Consider the following 24,751-nt stretch of genomic DNA (forward strand, 5'->3'; position numbering starts at 1 on the left):
TTAGGTGAGTGGAGTAAACAGAATAGAATGCTGGGAGGAAGAGGAAGTGAGCTCAGATGCAGGGCAGCTCCTCTGAGAGACAGACGCCATGCTCTCTTCTCCAGAGCAGACACCATGCTTGCCTCTCCCCAGCAGACGCGATGAAGCTCTGACCCAGGATGGACGTAGGCTAGAATCTTCCTGGTAAGCGCATCTTGGGGTGCTACATACATGAACAGAAATGGGCCAAGCAGTGTTTAAAATAATAGAGTTTGTGTGTCGTTATTTTGGGGCATAAGCTAGCCAGGCAACCATCAGCCGGGCTGTGGGAAGAGGCCCGCAGCTCTTACTACAGATGGCGCCCACATGGATAACTGCATCCACAGAAAGCCTGAGAAAGCTTGGGAAAGAATAGAGTAAAGCGTGTTTTCTTGGTAGCAGCAATTTCTCGGGTCTGCTCTGCTTGCTAGAGGCAAGCAAGCGCTCTCATCTAAGACAGGCTTCCTGACTCAGCTTCAGCTGCAGAACCCTGCAGCTCATTAAGAGGTCCTGTCACGAAACACTTAAAAGGTATTGATAAAAGCTGACTGCATACTTGTTTGTTTTCAGACGTAGCAGGAAAAAAGTTGTGCTGTTTTAAAACTCTGGCATTCTGGTCCATCCTGCCAGGGCAAACTCTGACTGTTTGAGGCAGGAGGGCCAACTACAGAGAGAGGACTTGAGTGTTGTCTGTGGATATAGTATTGCAGCTTATTTGCTGGCAAGGACCTTGAAACGCCACAGAGTTGTGGTGGTAAACATGGCTACAGCCGGTACCTCCGCCATGAGGCTGGAAAGCTAAGGAATGGCCTGGATTTAGCTGGCAAAGCCACGGCTTTAATCCTACCCATATTGCTCAGTAATTTAAAGGCTCGTGTGGTCAGAAAAAGAGAGAGATACAGTAAAGAGAGATTCAAAGACAAAGAAAACTTTAAATGATTTACAGTGTGTTTAAAAATATATGCAGGCTGAAAGATAAAGTTCTTAAAAGTAAAAAAAAAAATAAGGAAGTAGTTGGGTGTGGTAGTACACACCTTTAATCCCAACACTTGGGAGGCAGAGGGAGATTGACCTCTGAGACTTCAAGGTGTGGTAGCACACGCCTTTAATCCCACTGCCTGGGAGGCAGAGACAGACAGATCTCTGAATTCAAGGACAGCCTCGTCTAAAGAGTTATTCCAGGACGAAGATATACAGAAAATATAAAGTAAAAGTAAAAGTAAACAAAATAGAGTTAAAATAAAGCTGCACAAAGATGGAAATTACACAGAGAATCTTGATACTGTATGCTATTATGCTCTCTTTGAATTGTTTGAATGCTGAGGAAGGAGCAACAGATGCTAAAAGATATTTGTTTATAAATACTGCTGAACTAATCCAAGATAGATATTTTCAAAATACCTTGACTTCAGAATTTGGATCTAAGGATATGATACTTTGGAAAAGAGTTTCTTCTTTTGTTTTCACAGAGGATGAGACTCTTTGGATTGCTTCTTCGATCCCAATATGGTATGATAGACCACGTCCTCCTGAAGGGTTGCTGTGAACACCTTCAAAAAATTACTTTGCTCAACTGCCGACTGAGAGGAACCTAGCACACAGGTTATACCATGAAAGACTTGATTAACAGCGCCCCCATTCAGCAGGAAGCAGTTTGGAGAGAAAAAACTGCGCCCATGTTCCCATATATTGTTTATAAATGTTCTTTTACATTTAAAGGGGGAGATGATATAGATGTGAATAATTTGCATTGATATGAATCTTGGTTTACTGATATTAATTTAAGGTCAATTTTATTATATGTGTATGTATTTCTGATATTGATTAAGGTATTGTGATTGTATAGTTCATTTCAAAATGTAATGTATATAGGTTGTTAATGGATAATTATTAATAATAGTCAAGTTTGTAGTCATGTTAGTTAGATTTTCTAGATGTGCATGCATATATTTCAGATAGGCATTCATCATATCTTTCAAAGGCTAGAGAATATGGTATTTTAAATGTTTTAATAATTTAGGGTTTTTCAAGACAATGAGACACTCTGCTCCTGGCAGCACCAATCTACTTCAAGAAGAAGAAGATGGGCATCGAAGAGGATCCTTATGGAGTTTGACAGCTATTTGGGCAAGAAACTGCTCTTGCCTGGACTATTGTATAAACTGGACACAAAGAACCCGCAGAGAGAGGACTGCTGAACTTGCCTAAAGGTGAGATGATCTTTTGGGGTTCCTGATTCATGAAAGAGACATGAATTCATGCGAGACATTCTGCAGGACACAGCAGATAGTGACTGAACTGCCTTTGAAATTTCCTGCTTCATGGAAATGTCTGCTGGAAACTATGGGCCTGTAGGCCGAAGATGGATGCCCCAACGGTACAGAGAAACTTTGGGTGACTGTCAAGGCAGCGAGATGTCTCTGTCATTTCTAGAGTTTGAAAGTTGCTTGTTTTTTGTTTGCTTAGGTAATATTATATCCTTCTGGAGTCTTTGATGGAGTTAAAGAATAGATAGATAGTTATAGTTTTCCTTAGTTATGATAAAGATAAAGTAGATGTAAATATTGTAACTGTAATTCTAACTTGATAACTGTTTTGTTATATGTAATTTTGCTATGTTAACGTTAAAGCCTTCCTTTTTTTTTGTTTAAACAGAAAAGGGGAAATGATGGAGGAAGGTTATTGGCTAATAAAGAAACTGCCTTGGCCCATTTGATTGGCAAGCCTTTAGGTGGGTGGAGTAAACAGAATAGAATGCTGGGAGGAAGAGGAAGTGAGCTCAGATGCAGGGCAGCTCCTCTGAGAGACAGACGCCATGCTCTCTTCTCCAGAGCAGACACCATGCTTGCCTCTCCCCAGCAGACGCGATGAAGCTCTGACCCAGGATGGACGTAGGCTAGAATCTTCCTGGTAAGCGCATCTTGGGGTGCTACATACATGAACAGAAATGGGCCAAGCAGTGTTTAAAATAATAGAGTTTGTGTGTCGTTATTTTGGGGCATAAGCTAGCCAGGCAACCATCAGCCGGGCTGTGGGAAGAGGCCCGCAGCTCCCTACTACAGAAGATGCTACAGAAAAATATACAAGATGATTTTAGGCAAAATGACTAGTGCAAGGTATTGAATTCTAACTTTTTCTTAGAAACAAACATTCCAATCCCCCTCTATCTCGTGTTTTCCATATTCATTAAATCTCTCTGGCAATAATGTCTTCATCATGCAACTTCCAAAACAACTGGGTTAATCTTAGGGCCATTGCAAGGCCTAGTGAAGAAATTCCTTAAGCTGGAATTCAAAACCTGCTCTGATTAGAAGGGAACCTACATTGTCCCTTGTAATTCATTATCCCTTAACTAACTGAATTTTCCACAAGTATTTTCAGTTTAGGCCTTTATACTTCTGCTCACTTGGTTTCCCTTTCCTGGAACACTGTCCCTTCATTTAGTGTCTTCATTTAGTATGACCTAGCTCTAGTTAAACCTTTTGAAAGGCTTTGTTGTTTATTCCAGCTCTGACACTCTTCTCTTCAGTATTTGTTCAATATCTTCTTCTCTACACCTTGAATCATTAATCTTTCTGTAATGTATGCTATTGATAAATTCTATGCTTCAATTTGGAAATCCTCACATATATTGCAAGCAACTCAAGGGCAACTTCCTTTCCATTCTTGTAAGATGATTCATTACAAAGAGCTGTGCTTGGCTTAGTACCCCGGATTTTTATATTCTGTTTCATAATTCTTACAACATTACTGGCAGAAACAATGAATATCTGTTTCTTTTTATTTCTACCATTGCCCTGAAACTAGTCTTAAAGATCACTGGAAAGTTAGCCATACTTTCGCATATAGAATGTTGATAAATACACTGTTGGAAAGAATTCATGAACAAAAGGCCAGCCATCCCTACGTATTGCTCACCTTGTTGGAATGTCCTGTGGCAGAAGATAAAATAAGCCGTGGTGACAACCACTATGCAGCAAAGGGAGGTGATGCAGATGATGAGAAAGACTTTCAGCTTCCTTCCTAAAAGAGAAAATAAGACCAAGAGTTATTTGGTTTAAAATGAGGTTAGTCAAAGGCCTTACCCACTGCTGGGCTTTGCGCATAATAATACCAACATACCAGGCACGATGTCAATGTGCCCATGGTATGATAGCAGCAAGACTAGTATAGGACAGCTAAGACCTTTCTGATTTTCTGATTGGAACTGAAAACTGCTCCACAGGAGGGAATATCATGCCTGGTACTATAATCTGGTCAAAAGTCTCTCTCTCTCTCTCTCTCTCTCTCTCTCTCTCTCTCTCTGTCATAGACCCTAGAGTAGAATTTATTATACTTATTTTTGTAAATATTCAATTTGCTATTTGAACATTATACCCATAGGCTTCTCTCCGTATTGACTAGGAAGCTTATTTTGCATTTGACAGCCATCAATGCAGAGATGCATAACTGGTAAAAGTGCTGAGAACAGACTTAGGCTCACTTCTACTTTATGTGCATTGGTGTTTTGCCTGTATGTGAGGGTGTTGGATTCCTTGGAACTGTAGAACTGTAGTTACAGACTCTTGTGAGCTGCTATGTGGTTGTTGGGAATTGAACCTGGGTCCTCTGGAAGAGCAGCCAGTTGTCTTAACCACTGAGCCATCTCTCCAGCCTTAGTGCTCATTTCTAAATGATGAATCTTTCTCTCTCTCTCTCTTTCTCTCTCTCTCTTACGCACAACACACACACAGAGAGAGAGAGAGAGAGAGAGCCTCATGAAAGAGAGAGGAAAAAGATTAAGAGCCAGACAACGAGGAAGAGTGCTGTGGAATGCTATGTTCTGGACATGACAGGGTTATTGTATTCATGAATTTATAGTAGTATAGCTAGGGTTATCTGCTCAGATTGACATAAGATCAAGCCAAAAGTCCTGCAGAGATGGTAGACATGCTCGTCTTGCCCTACTCCTTACTGAATATTGCTTCTGGAGGAGAGAGACTCATTCTTTTTTCAGTGTGTTCCCACTCAGAGGTTTCCCATACTCCAGCAGATGGACTCAAACTCATGTGCATCTGGGTGTTACTAGTTAGGTTTAGTGGGTTAAAAATGAAGACATGAAGTTAGGAGGAGTTAGTTTGCAGAGTATATGGTTGGAGTAGGAAAAGAGAAATGAGAGGTGAATATGGCCATACTTCATTTCATACCTATATGAAATTCTTGAGAATCAAGAAGTTATAATAAAAGCATTGCATATTTACATAATATTATTTCAAAAGACAAGATTGGGTGGGAATGGTGGTGGGATACTGGCATTTGGGAGGAAGAGGCAGGCAAATCTTTGTGAGTCTGAGGTAGGCCTGGTCTACATAGCTGACACCTGGACAGCCAGTGCTACACGTGCCAATAATGTAATATTGTTTATCCATGAATTATTAGTAATGGCCCAAATGGGAAGTTTTTCAGGTAATATTCAAGAATAAAATAAATTCATTGTTAAACACATACATACTAACCAATTATTTAATAATTGAAATATATTTGCATATAACAAACGTATATATTCATATGAAACTGCCACTGACTCTGATAAACACACTGAGTAAACTAAACCAACCACAAAAATACATTATTTTATTCCTTTATAAGAGCTCAAAATAGCTTAAAATAACACATGGCAATAGTGACCAGAAAACGAAATCATTTGGTGGCTATTAGACTGCAGGTAATGTGGTTGTGAAGTATGCACATTTTAAAGATTTTTAAATATTAATTTACCTATACATTATTCATATAATGTTTCACTAAAAAGTTTGTTAAATTTTTAAAAAGCAGACAAATAAACAAAAATTGGCCTTGAGAAAAAAGATCAAATCAGAAACTCTAAGTATCAGCCTAGAGCATCTTGAGGTTCTGAGCTAGCCAGAGAGAAAAACAAAATCCCACATTCTTAGGACAATCTTGATAAATGTCAGAGACAAAATGTCAAAACAAATTCTCATAGTCCCACTGGTTGATTGCTTTTTGGGCCACAGGCAGATTTCTATTCTTTCCAAAGGGCCAAGATAGAAGAATTTCACTTTGCCAAAAAAAAAAAAAAAAATGGTGGTGGTGTTTTGACTTGCCAGCTTTTCAGAAATGCTATATTCATGAGATTCTGGCAACTTATGTTCAGCCGTAAAGACTCGTCTCACTGAAGTACTCTTTGGTTCAAGTTCCCAGTTTCCTCTTTTCTCAAAAACATTTCCACTCAGAAATCTAGGGTACCTTGAGAGTTAATTCTGTCAATCTGAAAGGATCTAGATACTTCCAGGAGACAAGCCCCTGGGCATTACCTTAACTGTGGGCATCATTCTCCTATGGGCTGGCATTATGGAAAGAATGAACAAGGGCAAGCAAGTTGAGCACCAGCATCCTCTGCGTTTTGACTGTAGATCTGACGTGATTATATGCCATGCCTTTCTTGCTGTGATGGACTGCATCCTTGAGCTATGAGCCCAAATTGACCTTTCCTTTCTTTTTTTTTTTTTTGAAAAAAAAAATTTTCCGCTTCCTCCCCGCCTCTCATTTCCCTCCCCCTCCTCCCGCCCCTCTTCCCCTCCCCCCACTCCTCTTCTCCTCCCTCTCCAGTCCCAAGAGCAGTCAGGGTTCCCTGCCCTGTGGAAAGTCCAAGGTCCTCCCCCGTCCATCCAGATCTAGGAAGGTGAACATCCAAACTGTCTAGGCTCCCACAAAGCCAGAACATGAAGTAGGATCAAAACCCCATGCCATTGTCCTTGGCCTCTCCTCAGCTCTCATTGTCCGCCATGTTCAGAGAGTCCGGTTTTATCCCATGCTTTTTCAGTCACAGTCCAGCTGGCCTTGGTGAGCTCCCAATAGATCGGCCCCACTGTCTCAGTGGGTGGGTGCACCCCGACCTTCCCTTTCTTAAGGTGTTTTTTCCAGGTATTTTGTTGCAGAAATGACATAAGTAACTAATAAAGGCACATAAATAGTTGAAGGAATATACTGTATAGAGATTCTAGTCCTAAGTCTTATTTACTTGTTGTATGACTAATGGGTCATCCTCCAAAGATGTTTGCACAAAGATTCTTAGAATTATATGTAATACAAAGAAGAATTAAGGTAAAAGGCAGAATTAAGGCTGGTTGTTATCTGCACTTAAAATAGGGAGATAATCATTACTGTTTCTGATGGGCTCAATGTAATCATAAGGATTGATTTAATAGTAAAGGTAGGAGATGTTAGAGAAGGTAAGAGTTAGAGGAAGATTTGAACATATTACATTACTGATGTTGAAAACAGGTGAAAGAAATCAGGAGCTAAGGAATGTGGGCAGCTTCTACATAGTGGAAAGCATCAAGGAATGGATTCTTTTACAAAGCTTCTGGAAGGACTGGGGCGCTACTGGCACCTGATTTTAGCTCACTAACATCAGACTTTTGACAGCCATAGTATAAGAGAACATATTTATGTCATTTCACCATACAAAATTTGAAGTAAGCTTTTATGTCAGTCACAGAAAAGTTAGTATGGTGACGTTGGTCAAATCTTTAATCATTATTAGACTTTAGTTTCCTCATAACTTCAATGACACATTTGAATGGTATTCAATGCACTCCTTTCATTGACTTTCACTTCATTATAGTCAGCATTCAAGATAACCTATTCCTCATACTTGCTTTGACTGATTTTTCTCTCCACCACTACATTCTGTCCTCTTGGCGCTTGTGTCCTTCTGTTCCAGGAGTTACCGTTTCATGTCATGTGTGTTATACTTCCCTCCTTCCTTAAGAGAAGCTGTTGGGTTTTGTTTGTTTTCGTTTGGAGGTAGATGGCTCAGTGGTTTACATACTTGGTGTTTAGCAAAACCAGAGTTCCCATCTCATTACTCACATAAAAATCTGACATAGTCATGAGAATCTATAAGCACAGTGTTTAGGAACAGAGGCACGCAAATTTTCTGGTCTTGTTGGCTAGCCAGTCTAGTCAGCATAGTGTGCTTCAGGCCATCAAGAGAAAAATTAAGGTAGAAAACAGCAGAAACACCTAGAGGAGAGCTCTGGTCTCCATATGAGCATACATAGGCAAGTATGTACACAGATGTACATTATATTAAACACACATACACACACACAAACTGATTTTTTCCTTCTTATTGGCTTCTTTCTGGTTTCATGGCTTATTCCTCACTCATTCTTACAAAAATACACATGTGTAAAAATTCGGAGCTAGAATCTATATATAAGAAAAACATTCAACATTTATGTTAGTGAACCTAGGTTACTCCAGTTAACATATTTTCCAGTTCCATAAATTTTCCTGATATTTTATTTTTCCTTATGACTGAATAAATTTTTTTGCCAAATAAAAATGTATTTTCCTTGTCCATTCATCTGCTGGTTGTTATTTAGGCTAGTTTTATTTCTTTTTTTTTTTTTTTTTTTGGTTTTTCGAGACAGGGTTTCTCTGTGGTTTTGGAGCCTGTCCTGGAACTAGCTCTGTAGACCAGGCTGGTCTCCAACTCACAGAGATCTGCCTGCCTCTGCCTCCCAAGTGCTGGGATTAAAGGCGTGCGCCACCACCACCCGGCTGGTTTTATTTCTTGTTGTGAACAAAGCATCAGTAAACATGGATGTGCAAATACACCCATTGTAGGATATAGTCTTTTGGTATATGCCCAGTAGTGTGAATGGAATATTTTTTCTCATTTTGTTTTTAGCAAATTTGTTGGTGTATATGTAAAAATAATGATTTCGTATGTTGATTTTATATGTTGATTATGTATCTTGAAACTTCATTGTGAACGTTATATTTAATAAAACTGGAGGTGATACACATTTTTACCTCATTTTACGTTTTAGAATGCTCTAAGTTTTTAAGCTTAGTATAATGTTGGCTACAGGTTTTTCATATGAAGCATTTAATTGTGTTGAGGTAGGTCCCATAATTCTTACTTTCTTCTGAACTTTTATTAAGAAACGGTGTCTGTGTATCTGCAGAGATAACCAAGTTAATCTGACCGTCAAACTTGACACCGTTGTCCACATGGAACTGACTTTGCAGAAATGAAGAATGCAGAAGTTAGTGGGTCATGAATTCTTTCTTCCCCTGTGGTTTCAAATAGCATCTAAGGTTAGTCAAAATGGGGCAAGAAAGTTCATTCATGAAGGTTCTACTACAGGGCAAATGACCTTGAAAGGCATCTGTAGAAAGGGAGTGGAAACGGCCTGACAGGGAATGGTGTTGTGGGCAGTAAAATCAGAGGGGTAGAGACATGTAAACCCTCTGATATCGGTCACAGAGCTATGGAGCTATGGGATTTGAGAATTTGTACTTTCGGGTTTCAGTCCTGCTTTGATCCTTACTATGCCTCATTTCTCACTTTTATCATGGTAATGTATATTATGTGTTATTATATGTTAGATATAATTGCTTTTTATTTTACAGGGCATTACAGTTAAGAGATTGTCTTAATGATAATGTTTCTGATGGGTTCAATGTAATCATAAAGATCAATTTAATCAGAAGAGACTTTGGACTTGCAAATAGTAATCTGATTGTGCAAGAATATGGGGACTTTGGAAGTTGGACTAAATGAATTTTGCATTATGATGTGGCCAAGAGACTATTAAGTTTAGGGAGTAGAATATGGTAGCTCGAGTGAGGCATCTTGGGATTTAGAATTGGTCTCTAGTTGGTTGCTGTTTGAGGAGTATTATGAGGGATGGCCTTGTAAGAGGAAGTATGCCACCGAGGATGTACTTTGAGGCTTCAAAAGCCATGTGCTACCCCCAGTTTATTCTCTTGGCTTCTTTTTTTGTGGCTGGACTTACATGCTCTCAACTGCCTGATGCCTGCGACCTGCTTCACTCCACTATCATGGGCTGTAACCCTTTCAAACTGTAAGTTACCATGGTCATGTTGTCTCATCATATAATAGAAAGGTAACTAATACATACTTCATGGCTCTAGGAAGAAAGGAGGTCAATCCCAAACTCAGCATACAACAAGTCATAATAAAGATTAGGGATTGAAATAAATGAAAGACAGACCAAAGAAACAATACACATTATTAACCAAATAGTTTGTTCTTTAAATAAAGATGAACAAACTCCCCAGCTAAAATAACCAAGAAAAGAGAAAGAAACCTCAAATTAGTGAAATTAAAGATGAAAAGGGAGTTGTTAGACTTCAATAAAATCAGGAGGAATATTAAAAAATATTTTAAAATTTATATAAAGCACTGGAAGACTGTAAGAAATAGATCAGTCTCTAAACACATATGCCTTACTATAGTAATTCCTTTTCTGTTGCTGTGATAAAACACCAGGTAACTTAAAGAACAAGGAGTTTATGATTCCAGATGGATGAGTCTGTCATGGCAGGAAAGTGTGGTGGCAAACATGGGCATGGCAGCAGGAGCAGGAAGCCTCGAGATCAATCACATTCGTCAACATCAAAGACAGTGCAGAGAAAGGGATCTGGAACTGGCGTGAGGCTATAAACTCTCAAAGACCAACCCCAGTGATGTACTTCCTCCACAAAGACCATGCCACCAGTTGGGGAACAAAAACTCAATTAATCTATAGGGGACATTCAAGCCACCACATCCCACTCTTTAACCCTGATGTGATTATGGCCACATCATAGTACAAAATGTGCTTAGTCAACTCTAAATAAAAGTCCTCACAATCTGTGACAGTCTCAAAACCATTTAAAAGTCTAATGTCTGTTTTGAGACCCAAGTAAATGTCTTATCTGTATCCTCAGGTAAAATAAAAAAGTGGATCACATACTTCTAACATAAGATGACAGAGAATGCACATTACCATTCCAAAAGGGAGAAGTGAATGGATAGGAAGGAAATAATGGACCGAAGAGAGACTAAAATCTATCAGGGCAGATGTCAAATCATGTAACCTCATTTCTGATGACACAAGGGTTATATGACTCTGCCACTCCTGCCTTTCTGCCTGCAACAGGCATCTCCTTCTTGGGCTGTTACCACTCCCTATCTGCAGTTCTCCTTGGTAGATGTTTCATGATTCTAGAATCATCAACATTTGGAGTAACCAACACAATTCAGGTTTCATTTTCACAGCATAACACAATGAGCTCTTGGGCATCTTGTCTTCTCAGGCTGTTCGTACAGGGACTGCCCTGTTACCCATATCCGCATCACAGGGGCTTCTATTCTCAATCAATTCTAAGATATAACTTTGTTGACTATACTAGTCTCAGTTGACAGTAATTATTTTCAGAGCTTGAAATACATCATTCTGTGCTTTCCTGGATTTTAGTGTTGCTGGTAAGAGATCTGATGATATGTGGACATTTATGCCTCTGTTTCTGAGTTGGCATTTTCCCTGTATATCTTTTGGCTAGTACTTTATTTGGATGTTTATTTCTTTCTCCAGGTTTATAAAATTCTTAGCTATAATTTCATTGAATACATTGTCTAAGCATTTTTACTTAATCTCTGCTTCTTCCACTGTGTGGGCTATTAGGTTTGGTCTCAAATATTTTAGTTGTGTTCATTAATGTTTTCTTTATGTATTTCTTATGTATTTCTATTTCAATACCCATCCTTGAAATTCATTCTTCTGCATGGTCTTACCTGTTCCTGATGATTTCTGCTGTGCTTTCTATTTTATTTATTAGTAAAGCATATATCTTGCTTGTTTAAGATCACTGGTCCTATCCCCAGCATCATAAAAAGAAGCATGCCTTCAATGAAACAAAGCCAGAGCATGAAACAATGAGTAATAGTTATTAAACTATTTCGCACTGAATAATCAAAACAGATACTTGATGGATACCTGGATTCATAGACGTTCTGTGGTATATCTGGAATTAACAACTGGTTACAAGACCATGAAATAATTTGGAGGGTTCTGACATATGACCTATGACATATGACACAGGTGAAAATGGGTATCTCATAGTTTAAGAGTAGCCAGCCAACTATTAATGTGAAAGAAGTTCATTATTTTAAGAACTGAGTTAGGCATATCAGTGCATATTAGCTGACTAGAAGTTTGAGATGAAATAATACAGGCTATTTTCTCTTTGAGATTTTAGTCCTTGAGTTCCTGATTTGTGAATGTTTGAGACATTTGGGGAATAAAAATCAACTCTGATCTGCTACAAAAAGCCCTTAGTTAAGAATTAAAGTAGTGGAGGACTGCTTTGATCTTTACCTATTCCATTTCCTGTTTCCTTAGGATAGATGGCTGAGTTCATGTTTCTAATCCTACTTTCCACCCATCCCACCCAGTGTTTGCGAAGTATATTGCTGCTGCAATAGAAAACAAACTAAGAACACATTTATCCATTTCTTTAACCGCAACCTGACTCTTTATTCTTGTATCGTTATCTTTCCATTTCTATCATAAGTATCCAATTCAGTTCCTGGGCTCTTCCTGGGTTTGTAGAGTTGAATTCCACATAGAGAACTTATAATGAATCACACAGTTTAGAGTCAAAGAAGAATGATAGCATAAAATATTGCTTTTACCTGGGCCATCAGTGATGTCCTTATTGTTTTCATTCCCCAGGCCAGCAGTGGTCCTCTCATGTTTTCCATTCACTGAGCCAACAGTGCTCTCCTTATGGTTTTCATTCCCCGGGCCAGCAGTGGTCCTCTCATGTTTTTTATCTACTGGGCCAACAGTGGTCTCCTTAAGTTTTCCATTCTCCTTAGTGGTCCAGTCACAGGTTGAATTCACTGTAGTTGTTGCTATGAGAACAGAGAATCCAGGTCAGAGGCCTATCTCGCACTGAAGAGATGCGAGGGTCGTTGATGGCAGAAAAGGCTTGATGTCTTTGCTGGAGATCTCTTCTGGGCTTCCAGGGTGTCTAGTCATTGTTTTTCCATTGCCTTAGTGGCTACACCTAACTCTACTGATAATTTTACTACTATCTGCAGCTCTGTTGCCCTGCATTGAGCATTCTGCTGCTCAGACAGATCATTCATGACCCGGCAGGATTTCTGGTCCCATCAGCACCGGCTCTGTTGTAGCTGCCAATGTAGTTTTTAACTAAGTGTCTCTTGCTCTATCTACCAATAAAGATTTGGGAGTCAGACGTTTGGGTGAAAACCTGATAACTCAGAGGTGCCAAGAAGCAACCAGCTGACCTTCCTTTTGACCAGAGACTCAGCAAGAGAGTTTCTCCATTTGTCCTAAAAGAAAAAGACCATGAATCCCTAAGTCCCTCCCACTCCTTCCTGTGCATCTCTCTATCCATATTCCTGCATCCTCTGCACTCTCTATGGCTAATTCTTGTCAACTAGTCACCGAGTCTGCTTCCTGATCTAAGGTTGAGTTTATTAATACAGTCTCATGATTTCACAGTGCAATCAAATATCCTGCAGCAAGCCATATTATTAGTCTATATTGTACTATGAAGTGAAACCTCTCAGCTTTTTGCTATAAAGGATTTCCAGTGGAAGAAGATACACAAAGAAGTAGAATGCTCAAAGTCACATAGTAAATCAGATTAGGAAAAATGTGATACATTGCTTTCTTTTAGCTTGTTTTCACAAAGAAAAGTGTATATTCATGATTCAACTTCTCTACTACCCTTAAATATTTGCTACATTTCTTTTGTATTCATTAATTTACTGCCATGATCTCTTTGAGTAACACAGTGATCCCTTTGCCCAAAGTCAGTGGAACTGCATCTCCTTGGTTTCCAAATGTGTTTCAAGAATTCAGTAACAAAGCTCTAGTAAAACTTACCTTCCAAGGAGGATTGCATGGTTGTAAGTGCTTCAACATTGATTATAGTTGGATTAGAGGGGTCTGCAAGGGAAAAAGGAGTGAGATTCAGGGATCCGGTTCCTTTAGATAAACAATTGAAGATACTAGTAAAATTAGCAATTAGGTTGTACCTTTCAACCCTTCCATCATGATCCTGGTAACTTCTATTGCCTGTTCATTAATCCTCACACATCACTCTAAGGTAGTGGTCATAAGGCAAGGTTCAAAGACATACATCAGTGAATCTATATCTGGAGTTGAGAGGGTGTGAAGACTAGGCTGAGGGAATATATTTTAGTAATCACTAACTTTTGACTAAAATATAACAAGTCATTCTTGAGGAAGAATTCCAAAGAACAACAAAGAAGGTGTTAGTTGGTGACTTCAATGAAAATGTTAAAGTAATGACTTCTAAAACTTGCCCCTCACAGAAATAAAGGCATAACTGAAATATTTTGGTACTGTCATTTTTTCCCAGAATTTGGGAAATTGGTTCGTAGGAACTTATGGTGCTTATGGAAGAAAAACAGCCCAGTTTTAGTAATAAAATGAAGCTTTGTGGCATTTCAGTTTTCCTCAGAGGTAATAAAAATTAATACCCTACTCCAGATACAAAAGTAAGAAATTCATTCCAGAAATACTATCTTTATTTGACCTTTCTAATGATTTCTTTAAAAGCCGTAACTCTCAATGCTTGTTTTATTTAGCATCTGTACTAAAAGTCTCTCTCTATGGCTAGGAGAAAATTTGTCACACAGCGCCAAAAGCAATGGATAACAGTTTGGAGAAAGAATAGAGTAACCAAGACTTTTAAAAGGAAATGCTCAAAAATGAGATATCTCCAGGAAGTTTGAAAAGTTTGGCAACTTCCCAGAGTCAAAGATATCATATCCTTTCTTAAAGTCTTGTGCACATCCAGAAAAAATATAAGAAAGGTATAACTTTCTAAAGGTATGATTAACCTTGAGGTTTCATATTAACAGCAAATAAACAATATACTATAATTAAAAACTGGATACATATTGATATCATCATTAAACCAGCAACAAAGTTCTCTGGTAAATAATACGTGGTTTATTTTCTCCTGGCTGTTAAGAAAATTTCTATCCAGTTATTACTGACTTCTGAGCTAATCAAATAGTGAACTCAATGGCTATCTTATGACCATGAACATACAGGATTATACAAAATTAGTATTTTAAAATCACCAACAAAAGTCCTAAAAAAAAAAAAAGAAACAAACAATCAAATAAGTAGAGTGAGAACGTGATTGCAGTTCCAACTACAAGTATAAATTTAGTTTGGGTAGCATAGAAAACCCCATCTAAAACATAAATAACCTCCAAATAAAAATGAGGCAGAACGGATCTCTGTGAGTTCAAGACCAGCCTGGTCTACAAGAGCTAGTCCCAGGACAGGCTCCAAAACCACAGAGAAACCCTGTCTCGAAAAAACCAAAACAAACAAACAAAAAAAAAAAAATGAGGCAGAAATCATGACATTTCCCGGATAAACAATGACTGTGAGAATACTCTTTAGAAGATAGGACCAAAAGAATTGTCAAAAGACATTGTTTAAGGTAAAATAAAGGGACAGTGAATCATATCCAAAACTAATATGAAGAAATAAAAAGGCACCAGTAGAAGTACCTATATTGGTGAATACTGAGTGTAAACATACTTTTCCAATCTGACTTAAAAAATCACTTTACGAAACAATATTATTTTGATTGTGAGCCTACCTTTTAATAGCTGAGCTATCTATCCATCCCTACAAAACAATAACACTATATCAATACTCATACAATTATAATATACTAAGATGCAATTTGCAGTAATGATAGAACTAAATGATTAGAAATTGAGCTGTATACAAACAACCCTTTGTATATTATGAAATTAAATTGGAATAAATGCAATAAATTAGGAATTGTTGATATCCCACAAACAGAAATAATGAAAATACTTAGTAAATGTCTTAGTTAAGATTCCTTTGGCTGTAATAAAGCACAATAACCCAAAGCAACTGGAGAAGGTAAGAGTTTATTTCTTCTTACAAGCTTCTGGTCATGTTCTATCACTTAAAGAAGTCATAGCAGGGACTCATGGTAGGAAATTAGAGGCAGGAACTTCACAAGCAGAAGCCATGGAGGAATGTTGCTTATTGGATTTTTCCCCATGGTTAACTCAGCCTGCTTTCTAGTACTGCTTGTGGTGAGTTGGGTCTTCTCACATCAATCATTAGCCAAGAAAATACACCACAGGCTTGCTCACTGGTCAGTCTATTGGGGGCATTTTCTCAGTTGAGGTTCCCTCATACAAAATGAGTCTATCTTCTACGAAGTTGACATAAAAATAGCCATCACAGTAAACTAAACAAGAATTGAACTATATAATATGCTAGAAATTATCTATCAGGCATCAAAGATAGAAGCGATGAAGGAATATAGCAATAAGTATAAAGACTACAAATAGAAAATTGGCAGAGATAAATCTTACTTTATTAATAATTAGATTAAATAGAAGTAGAAGAATTCAGATTTAAAGGCAGAGAGTCTCAGATTATCATATCTAACTATATGATATCCTTGCTTAGTACTCAAAGGCAAAACAAGGTTTTAAAGTAAAATAATGTTAAAAGATGTACCATACAGTCATTAGCCAACATATAAGTAGAATGACTATACTGATATAAGGCAAATTATATTTGAGAAAAAATTTTACTAGGTACAAAGAACAACAACTTATAATCATAAAATTATTTTTTGGTGAAGGATAAAGTCCATTAATAAACATATACTGATAATACTAGAGCCTCCAAAATTCATGAAGAAAATTTAGCAGAATTGGGGAGAGAAATGGTTAGTTTACCAATCATAATTTGAATTCAACATCCCACTTTAAATGATCTGTTTAATAAGTAGAAAGAAGATTAAGAAGATTCAAGGGTTGAACAATATTGTTAACCAGCAGTGACATATATAGAACACTTCATATAATAATAGCAAAGTAGATACTATTATTAAGTATACCTGCAGCATTATTTGAAACAGACCATATGTTGTGTATAAAACAAATCTTAGTAAATTTTAAAAATATCTGAAATAATAAGCATCTTCTCTAACTGAATAAAATAAAATTAGAAGTAGGGCCTGGAGTGTTGGCTCAGTGGTTAAGAATTCTTTTTGCTCCTGCAGAAGACCTGGGGATGGTTCCCAGCCACTCATTTCTGTATATAGCTCAAGTTCCAGGGAAACTATGTGTCTTTCTGACCTTCACAGGTGCCAAGCAGGTACTCTGTACATACACATTATGGTGGTTTGAATGGAAATGGCCACTATAGGCTCATATATTTGAAACTGTGGTTCATAGTTGGTGCAACAGTTTCAGAAGGATTAGGAGGTGTGTCCTTACTGCAGGAAATGTGTCACTAGGGGTGGGCTATGAAGTTTCAAAAGATTTGTGCCATTTCTACTGTTCTCCCTCTCGCAGTCTCTTGCTTTCAGATCAAGATGTGAGCTCTAAATGTTCCTGCAACCATGTCTTTGCTCTGGTGTCCTTTATATGTTGGTTATAAGATTTTATCACTGAAATAGAAAAGTAACTAATATACACATGCTTGCAGATAAAACCATCATATACTTAAAACCAGGAAACTTGAAATTATGGAATTTAAACAAGTTAAAAAATACTGGATTGCTAAAGAACTACTAAGAAAGAAAAGATCAAGCTAAAGTGGCTTCACTATTCAGTTCTACCAGATCTTTTAAAATTTTATTAATTTAATTTATTTACTTTTTTATTTTAAAAACAATCTTTTCTCATTTTACATTCTAATCACAGTTCCTACTTCCTTCCCCTCCTCCCACTCCCCCCACTCCCCATCCACTCCTCAGAGAAGGTAAGGCACATTGCTTTGGGGAAGGTCCAAGGCCCTTTTTACTATATCTAGGCTGAGCAAGGTATCCACCCAAAGAGAATAGGATCCCAAAAAGCCAGTACAGGCAGTAGAGATAAACCCCTGTGTCACTGCAGTGGCCCTCAGTCTGCCCCAGCCATGCAACTGTCAAACACATTCAGAGGGACTTGTTTGGTCCTACGCTAGTTCCCTGATTGTCAGGCCAGAGTTGGTGGGCTCCCATTAGCTGAGGTAAGCTGTTTAAGTGGGTGTTCCATCATGATCTTGACCTCTTTTCTCATATTCTCATTCCTCCTACTCTTCCACTAAACTTTGGGAGCTCAGGCCAGTGCTCCCCCGTGGTTCTCTGTATATGCTTCCATCATTTGCTGGATGAAGGTTCTATGATGAAAATTAAGGTAAGTAGTCAATCTGATTACAGGAGAAGGCCAGTTCAGGCATTCTCTCAACTATTGCTTAGGGTCTTAGCTGGGGCTAATCCTTGGAGATTCCTGGGAATTTCCTTAGTAGTGCAAGGTTTCTCACTAGGCTCACAATGACTCCCTCAATCAAGATATCTCTTTTCTTGCTCTTTCTCTCTGTCCTTTCCCCATCTGGGCCATTCCATTCCCTCCTGTTCTTTTCCAGTCAGATCTTAAGAAAGTTAAGGAATATTGGGTCTGGTGGCATATGCTACAAAACACAAATATTAAGATAAAATAGGCTTAGACTTCAACAAAAAACTTTGGAGCCTTGAATGTTACTATCATGAAAGTAAAAAGGCAACATGTTGGGGCTGCAGAGATGGCTTAACAATTAAGAGCATTGGCTGCTCTTGCAAAGGACCTGGCTTTGGTTCTCAGCACCCACATGATAGCTTAAACCATTTATAACTCCAGTTTCTAGAGCATCTGATCCCTCTTCTGACTTCTACAGACACCATACACCTATATGGTGCATGGACATACACGTAGGCAAAGAAGCACTTACATATAACTACATTTCAAGAACTGTAAAAGACAACATGAAGAAGGGGGGGAATACTTGTGAATAATGTATTTCATAAGACTAACCCAGCCACATAAGCTTCAACCTACAATTTACCCTGACTACAAGATGTGCTGGGGTAAATGTGGCAAAGAAATTGTGAGAGTGACCAATCACTATCTGGTCCAACCCTGAGAGGGAGCCCATCCCCGACACTGTATGGAGTACCAGGACTCAGAGGTTGGATAACCTAGAGACTTAGGGTAGAACCAGACATGACTGGAAAAAAAGCTAATGAAATGATTCCTAATAATATATTGCTATACTCCTAGATTGGTGCCTAGCCCAATAATCATCAGAGAGGCTTCACATAGCAACTGATGAAAACAGATGCAAAGAGTCACAGTCAAATATTAGTCAGAGCTCAGGCAATTCTGTGAAAGAGGGTGAAGAAGGATTGTATGAGACAGAGGGTCAAGGGCATCACAAGAAAACCCATAGAATCAACTAACCTGGGCTCATGTGGTTCACAGAGACTGAACTGATAACCAGGGTGCCCATGTGGGACTGATCTAGGCCCTCTGTATGTGGGACTCCTAACAGTGGAATCAGGGGCTATGTTTGACTCTTTTGCTGGCTTTTTGGACACTATTCCTTATTTTGGGTTGCATTAGTGCAGCCTTAATACGAGGGGAAGTGCCTAGTCCTACTGCAACTTGCTATGCTGTGCTTGGTTGATATACATAGGAAGCCTGTCCTTTTCTGAATAGAAACGAGGGAGAATGGATTGGGGAGGAGAGCACAAAGGGGAGGTGGAGAGAGGGACTGGAAGAAGAGGAGGGAGGGTAAAATGCAATCGGAATGTAAACAATAATAATAATTATTATGATAAAAATCATTTAAAAAGACTTTAATATTCCAAATAAAGAAATTGTGCTCATAACTCAAGAATAATTAGGCAAATGCAATTTTTTTTAATGTTGCTCTACTTCATTTATTACTTTTATTTTTTTCTGAGACCCCTGGCTCCGAGTTCCTCACACTCCTGTGCCTGCTCATGCAAATGTCCTTAGGGACCATCCTTTCTGCCCTTACTCCCTTTTCTTTTTTTTTTTAATTAATTAATTTATTTATTAAAGATTTCTGCCTTCTCCCCGCCACCACCTCCCATTTCCCTCCCCCTCCCCCATCAAGTCCCCCTCCCTCATCATTCCTAAGAGTAATCCGGGTTCCCTGCCCTGTGGGAAGTCCAAGGACCACCCACCTCCATCCAGGTCTAGTAAGGTGAGCATCCAAACTGCCTAGGCTCCACCCATACACTGAGACAATGGGGATGTTCTATTAGGAACTCACCAAAGCCAGCTGGCCTGGGTCTGAAAAAGCATGGGATAAAACCGGACTTGCTGAACATAGCGGACAATGAGGACTACTGAGAACTCAAGAACAATGGCAATGGGTTTTTGATCCTACTGCACGTACTGGTTTTGTGGGAGCCTAGGCAGTTTCGATGCTCACCTTGCAAATGCAATTTTGAAATGACTAAAATATTTGGATGGACAGTTCTCAAAGAAGACTGAAGTCATTACAATTCTTGATTTGGGGACATATCACAGAAGTATAATTAGCCAAACAAGTACAATATTACTATACAAAGATATATAGGCCAGTAAAACAGTGTACACATTCCAGAAATAAACAGATATGTCTGAAAGCAACTAATTTCTTGTAAATGTACAAAATCACACCAGAGAAACAGTAGCCTTTTCAATAACTGGTACTGGGAAAAGTGGGCATCATCAAGATAGAAACCTGACCTCTACTGTCCTGTGCAAAAATCAACCAAAGTGGATTAAAGACAGCAATGTGAGATTGGGAACTCTGAATCTATTAGGATTCAGCATTAAAAAAAAAGATCTGAGTAGAGGCAATGATTTTTTTTGGTTACAATCTCTAAAACACAGAGAGGAATAATAAAAAAAAAACATTAAATTACCATGATACTACATCCAACTAAAAAATATCTTTACTGGAAAAGAAATATTAAAAGACTGAAGAGAGACAAGCTGTAGACTGGCAGATTAGAAATGAAAATATTCAAGTTGAGTGAAGAAAATAAAGCCCTCTACTGTAGCTGCACGCTAACGATAATCTAAACTCCGAGAACACTTAAAGTAATGAACAGAAGAGCCAGCAAATAATCTCAGCACAATCACTCAGACAAACTGTAGAAAACCCAAGTCAAAGTGGCTAAAAGAAGGAGGAAGAAATGCCGGCAAGTCTACTGCTGCAGGGAATTTTATGTGGATAGATGTGAATGGATAGAGTTTGGAATTTTTTTATGTAGAGGACAATGCAGATTTCAGTTTCTAAAACCTTGTGGTAAACTGGGAAGCACAGCTAGTTGGGGACCAGGTCCCTCAGAAAGTCTTTGGCAAATCTAGGAGTGATAGCGTGGCAGAAAGAGAGCTTTTTTTTTTTTTTTTTTTTAAAAAAAAAGATTTATTTATTTATTATGTATACAGTGTTCTGTCTGTCTGTATGCTTGCTGGCAAGAAGAGGGCACCAGATCTCATTACAGATGGCTGTGAGCTACCATGTGGTTGCTGAGAATTGAACTCAGGACCTCTGGAAGGCAGTCAGTGCTCTTTACCTCTGAGCCATCTCTCCAGCCCATGAAGAGCTTTTTTGAAAGTGATGCATTTGTATTTATTTCCCAGCACTATTTAAATTCTTGAATGTGGTGATGACTTCGAGGATCCTGTGATTAGCACATAGAATTAGAGATCAAGGCCTCTCAATTTCTCAGAGGTGTCTAGGACTACAGTACTCTATCGTGTCTTTGTTTTCCAATGCATTTCTGCTCTCACAGTGACTTACATTTCTGGACACGGAGTTCAATAATCTCATCTCTCATCACTTGGGTTTTCTCTGGGCTCTGCCAGGTGACCTCACATGTGTAGTGACTCCTGTCATCCATCTGAAGGGAATTCAGTTGGAGAGACACATCCCCTGGAAGTTTCTGGCTCACTTTCAGGCGTCCTCTGTATTTGGCCTGCTGGATATGGTCTCCCGAGGAGTCACGTAGGAAGATGGTGACTGGATCAGAGCCATGTCGTACCAGCCATTTCACAGAAACTTGACTGTAGCCTCTCATGGGAGTATAGACACACTGTAATGACACGTCCCCATTCCGGGTCCCTGTCACACTCTTTGGCGCTCTTAGGATGGGTTGGCCTAAAGACAGGGAAGAAAGTAAAATGAGCAAGCAACAGTTGACATGCTCACCTGAGTGAGGGCGAGTGACAGGCTCAATAGCTTTCTAAGAAGCACTTTCCCTTCAATCATACTTTGGTTATCCCTGGCCTCTGTTGATAGCTTTCTCATCAATCCGAGTTGGTGTGTGGGATGAAGTCCTTAACATTCTTTAGCTAGAGTGGTTTCAGGTTCTTTTTATGTCACTGTCTTGCTAGGAGGTGCCATTTATTTTTCCCAAACAGAATATGGAGAGTTAGGATAGACCAATCTTTAGGGATTCTATGATATTTTACAAGCCCATAGTTTTTCTTTCACTATTTTCAAATGAGATGCGGGAAAAAGAATGGCAAATAGTTGAAACGGAAGTAGTTTGTTTTGTGTAGATTCATGCTTGAAACAGCCCTCTGCTCTATTACCACCTTTTGCTCACTCAAGAGAAAAGGCTCAGTGATGGGGACACAAACTCACGTTCTCTTCTGGAAGGATGACAGAGATGATCGATAAGGGAACTGAAAGGTGAAGCAAAAGGCCCGGATGAATTTTCCTGCCGGACCAAACCATTAGCTATGAGCTTTGAACCTTGCACTTTGCAAGTAAACCTAGCTGATTTTTTGGTCCTTATTTCTCTTTTTTTTCCTTTTAGTTCTTATAAAAAACATTAGAAAGTTACATTCTGAGGGGGGAAAGGGTTTAATCCACGCTTGGCCTGGAAAAGAAAAGAACCCGAGTAAATCTCCAGAGCTGGATGGGCTAGTTATTGTGGTAGAACCAAAAGAAATTGCTCCTTGAAGGGCTGGGGGGAGGAGCCCAGAGGCAAGAAAAGACAGGGACTCATTGTGTTTTGTTAGAATTTTTCATATATAAGCTCATATCTCAATCCTTTTGCATTTTATTCAACTGGGGCCAGAAATTGTATTTAGGCAATGTCTTTCCTGGTAGATATAGTTTCAAAATGCAAGGTATTACTGAATAAATCTTTTTCATTTAGCACATATTTCAGGTAAGCAGGTAGAATACGATGCCTTGTGAACAGAGTGAGGTTATGCTCTCCATCTTCCTGGATGCACTGTTAAGGACCAGAGTTTCTAATAATGGGGACACTGAAGTTGAGTCTAAGGCCTTTGCCCTCACCAGGAACTCTTAGAACATTCATGTCATACTTTAGCCATTAGATAGGCCAACTTTGGTTAAAAAAAGAAAAACAAAAATTCAGTATTGCTAGATACTTCAAATTATGATTGATCTAGCTAGTCATGTCTTCTAGGAAGATGAAACAAGGAAAACTTCAGCAAGAATCCCTTTACCCTATACTGAAACTTACTTAGTTCTTACTTGTACTTAGTTTCCTGAAAGGCTCTTCATTTCCTTGAGTTGTAAATGAGTGTGGAGAAAGATTCACAGAAATGTCCCTAGGAGATAGCTCAACCTCTTCTGGGCTGTGTATCTAGAATTAGTTTCCACAAACAGTCCCTACAACTGGGTTACTGTGTCCATAAGGAAGTGAGTTATCTCAGCAGCTAGTAATGTACCAAGGCATTTAGCTGAAGAAGCTAGAGATATTTAGCTTGGAGAAGAGGAGAGTTAAGAAGGCACAGTTTCTTCCTTTCCTCAGACATTTGAAGCGCTGGCATGGAAAAAGGAATCATGTGTATTCTGGGTTGATAGTGAGAAGCCCTTGGATAGAAACAACAGAGAAGGGGATTTAGCACAACATAAGTACTATTTGGGCATGCGCCTGGATACAGCCTGGTGGAGCAACCAGCAAATGACTGTGTTCTAAAGTGTATGAACAGCAAATGTTAAGCATCGGTAAACCATTCTATTTGATGGTGCATATTACTAGAAACTGAGTTTCTAGTAATTATCTAGAATCTGAGTTTCACCATGTAACCCAAGACAACTCAAAGTTTTCTTTATAGACCAATGTGTCCTTGAACTCACTGAGATCAATCACAGTTCCTCTGCCTTCCAAGTGCTGAGATTAAATGTGTGCCCCACCATGCCTGGCTACAGGTTACTTCGAAGGTCACACTTACATCACACTTATTAAATATCTATTCATTGGTGACGGTATGTTGTGGCAAGAATCAAAGCATGGAAATGATAAGCTAGTCATTAATGTAGACTTTCAAGGAAAAAGGAGAATATAGGAGGTTTGAAGTCTTCTGATATACCTGAAATACTGGAAAATCATGCAAATACTTTCCAAACAAAGAACTGTTTCAATTTCTACCCAAGGCAGCTTCTGGAATTTTTACTAGATTTCAATGACTTCCTTTCCTTCTGCCCAAGTTCAGAAAGCTTACAGAATTGCATATAACTGTTACTGACCATTTAAAAACAAGCTTTTCTCAGTAAACACTCAACATCAACACCCACATCCTCTGCCTGAGTTAGAAGTGGTAGTCAGGCATCAATGTGCTACCTTACCGTAGGTGAGCACTACGAGGTGGCCCAGGATCAGCAGGACCAACAAGATCTCCGTCTTATATGAAGCCACCTCAGTTCTTTCTTCCATCCTCCTGCTGATGAAGAGACTAGAAATTTTAGTGGCTGTTAGCTTCTTCTTCTCTGTATTTTCTCAAAACACTAGTCTTATCACATACACCCCTCCTTCCGTATTTCAGAATAATCACATGGGGTTCTTTCCTTTGACCCCAGCTAAGGGTGGAGATTTGAAACAGATTGTCATTCTCCTAGGACTGCACTTTCTCTGAGGCCACTGAAGGGCAGGAATTTTGAGTCTGCCCACTCCAGTGCAGGGATGTTTTCATTTCTGGTAGGTCTGGGGAAGATAAAGTTGTTCTAGCATATGTAATTTTCATCAGTTGTACTATTGACCCTCAATA

At 38.9% G+C, this 24,751-nt stretch overlaps 1 protein-coding gene across 1 annotated transcript in view; it reads right to left on the reverse strand.

The window, feature by feature from the left end:
- Positions 1-24,420, reverse strand: part of Vsig4 (V-set and immunoglobulin domain containing 4) — a 26,657-nt gene extending 2,237 nt beyond the window's left edge. Inside the window, 6 exon segments of the mRNA XM_057760673.1 lie at positions 3,937-4,041; positions 11,006-11,015; positions 12,672-12,739; positions 13,743-13,805; positions 21,525-21,881; positions 24,333-24,420. Coding sequence (XP_057616656.1) covers positions 3,937-4,041; positions 11,006-11,015; positions 12,672-12,739; positions 13,743-13,805; positions 21,525-21,881; positions 24,333-24,420 — 691 coding nt within the window.
- Between the last annotated feature and the right edge of the window lie 331 nt (positions 24,421-24,751).

Source organism: Chionomys nivalis, chromosome X, assembly GCF_950005125.1.
Source record: "Chionomys nivalis chromosome X, mChiNiv1.1, whole genome shotgun sequence".
Classification (NCBI taxonomy): domain Eukaryota; kingdom Metazoa; phylum Chordata; class Mammalia; order Rodentia; family Cricetidae; genus Chionomys; species Chionomys nivalis.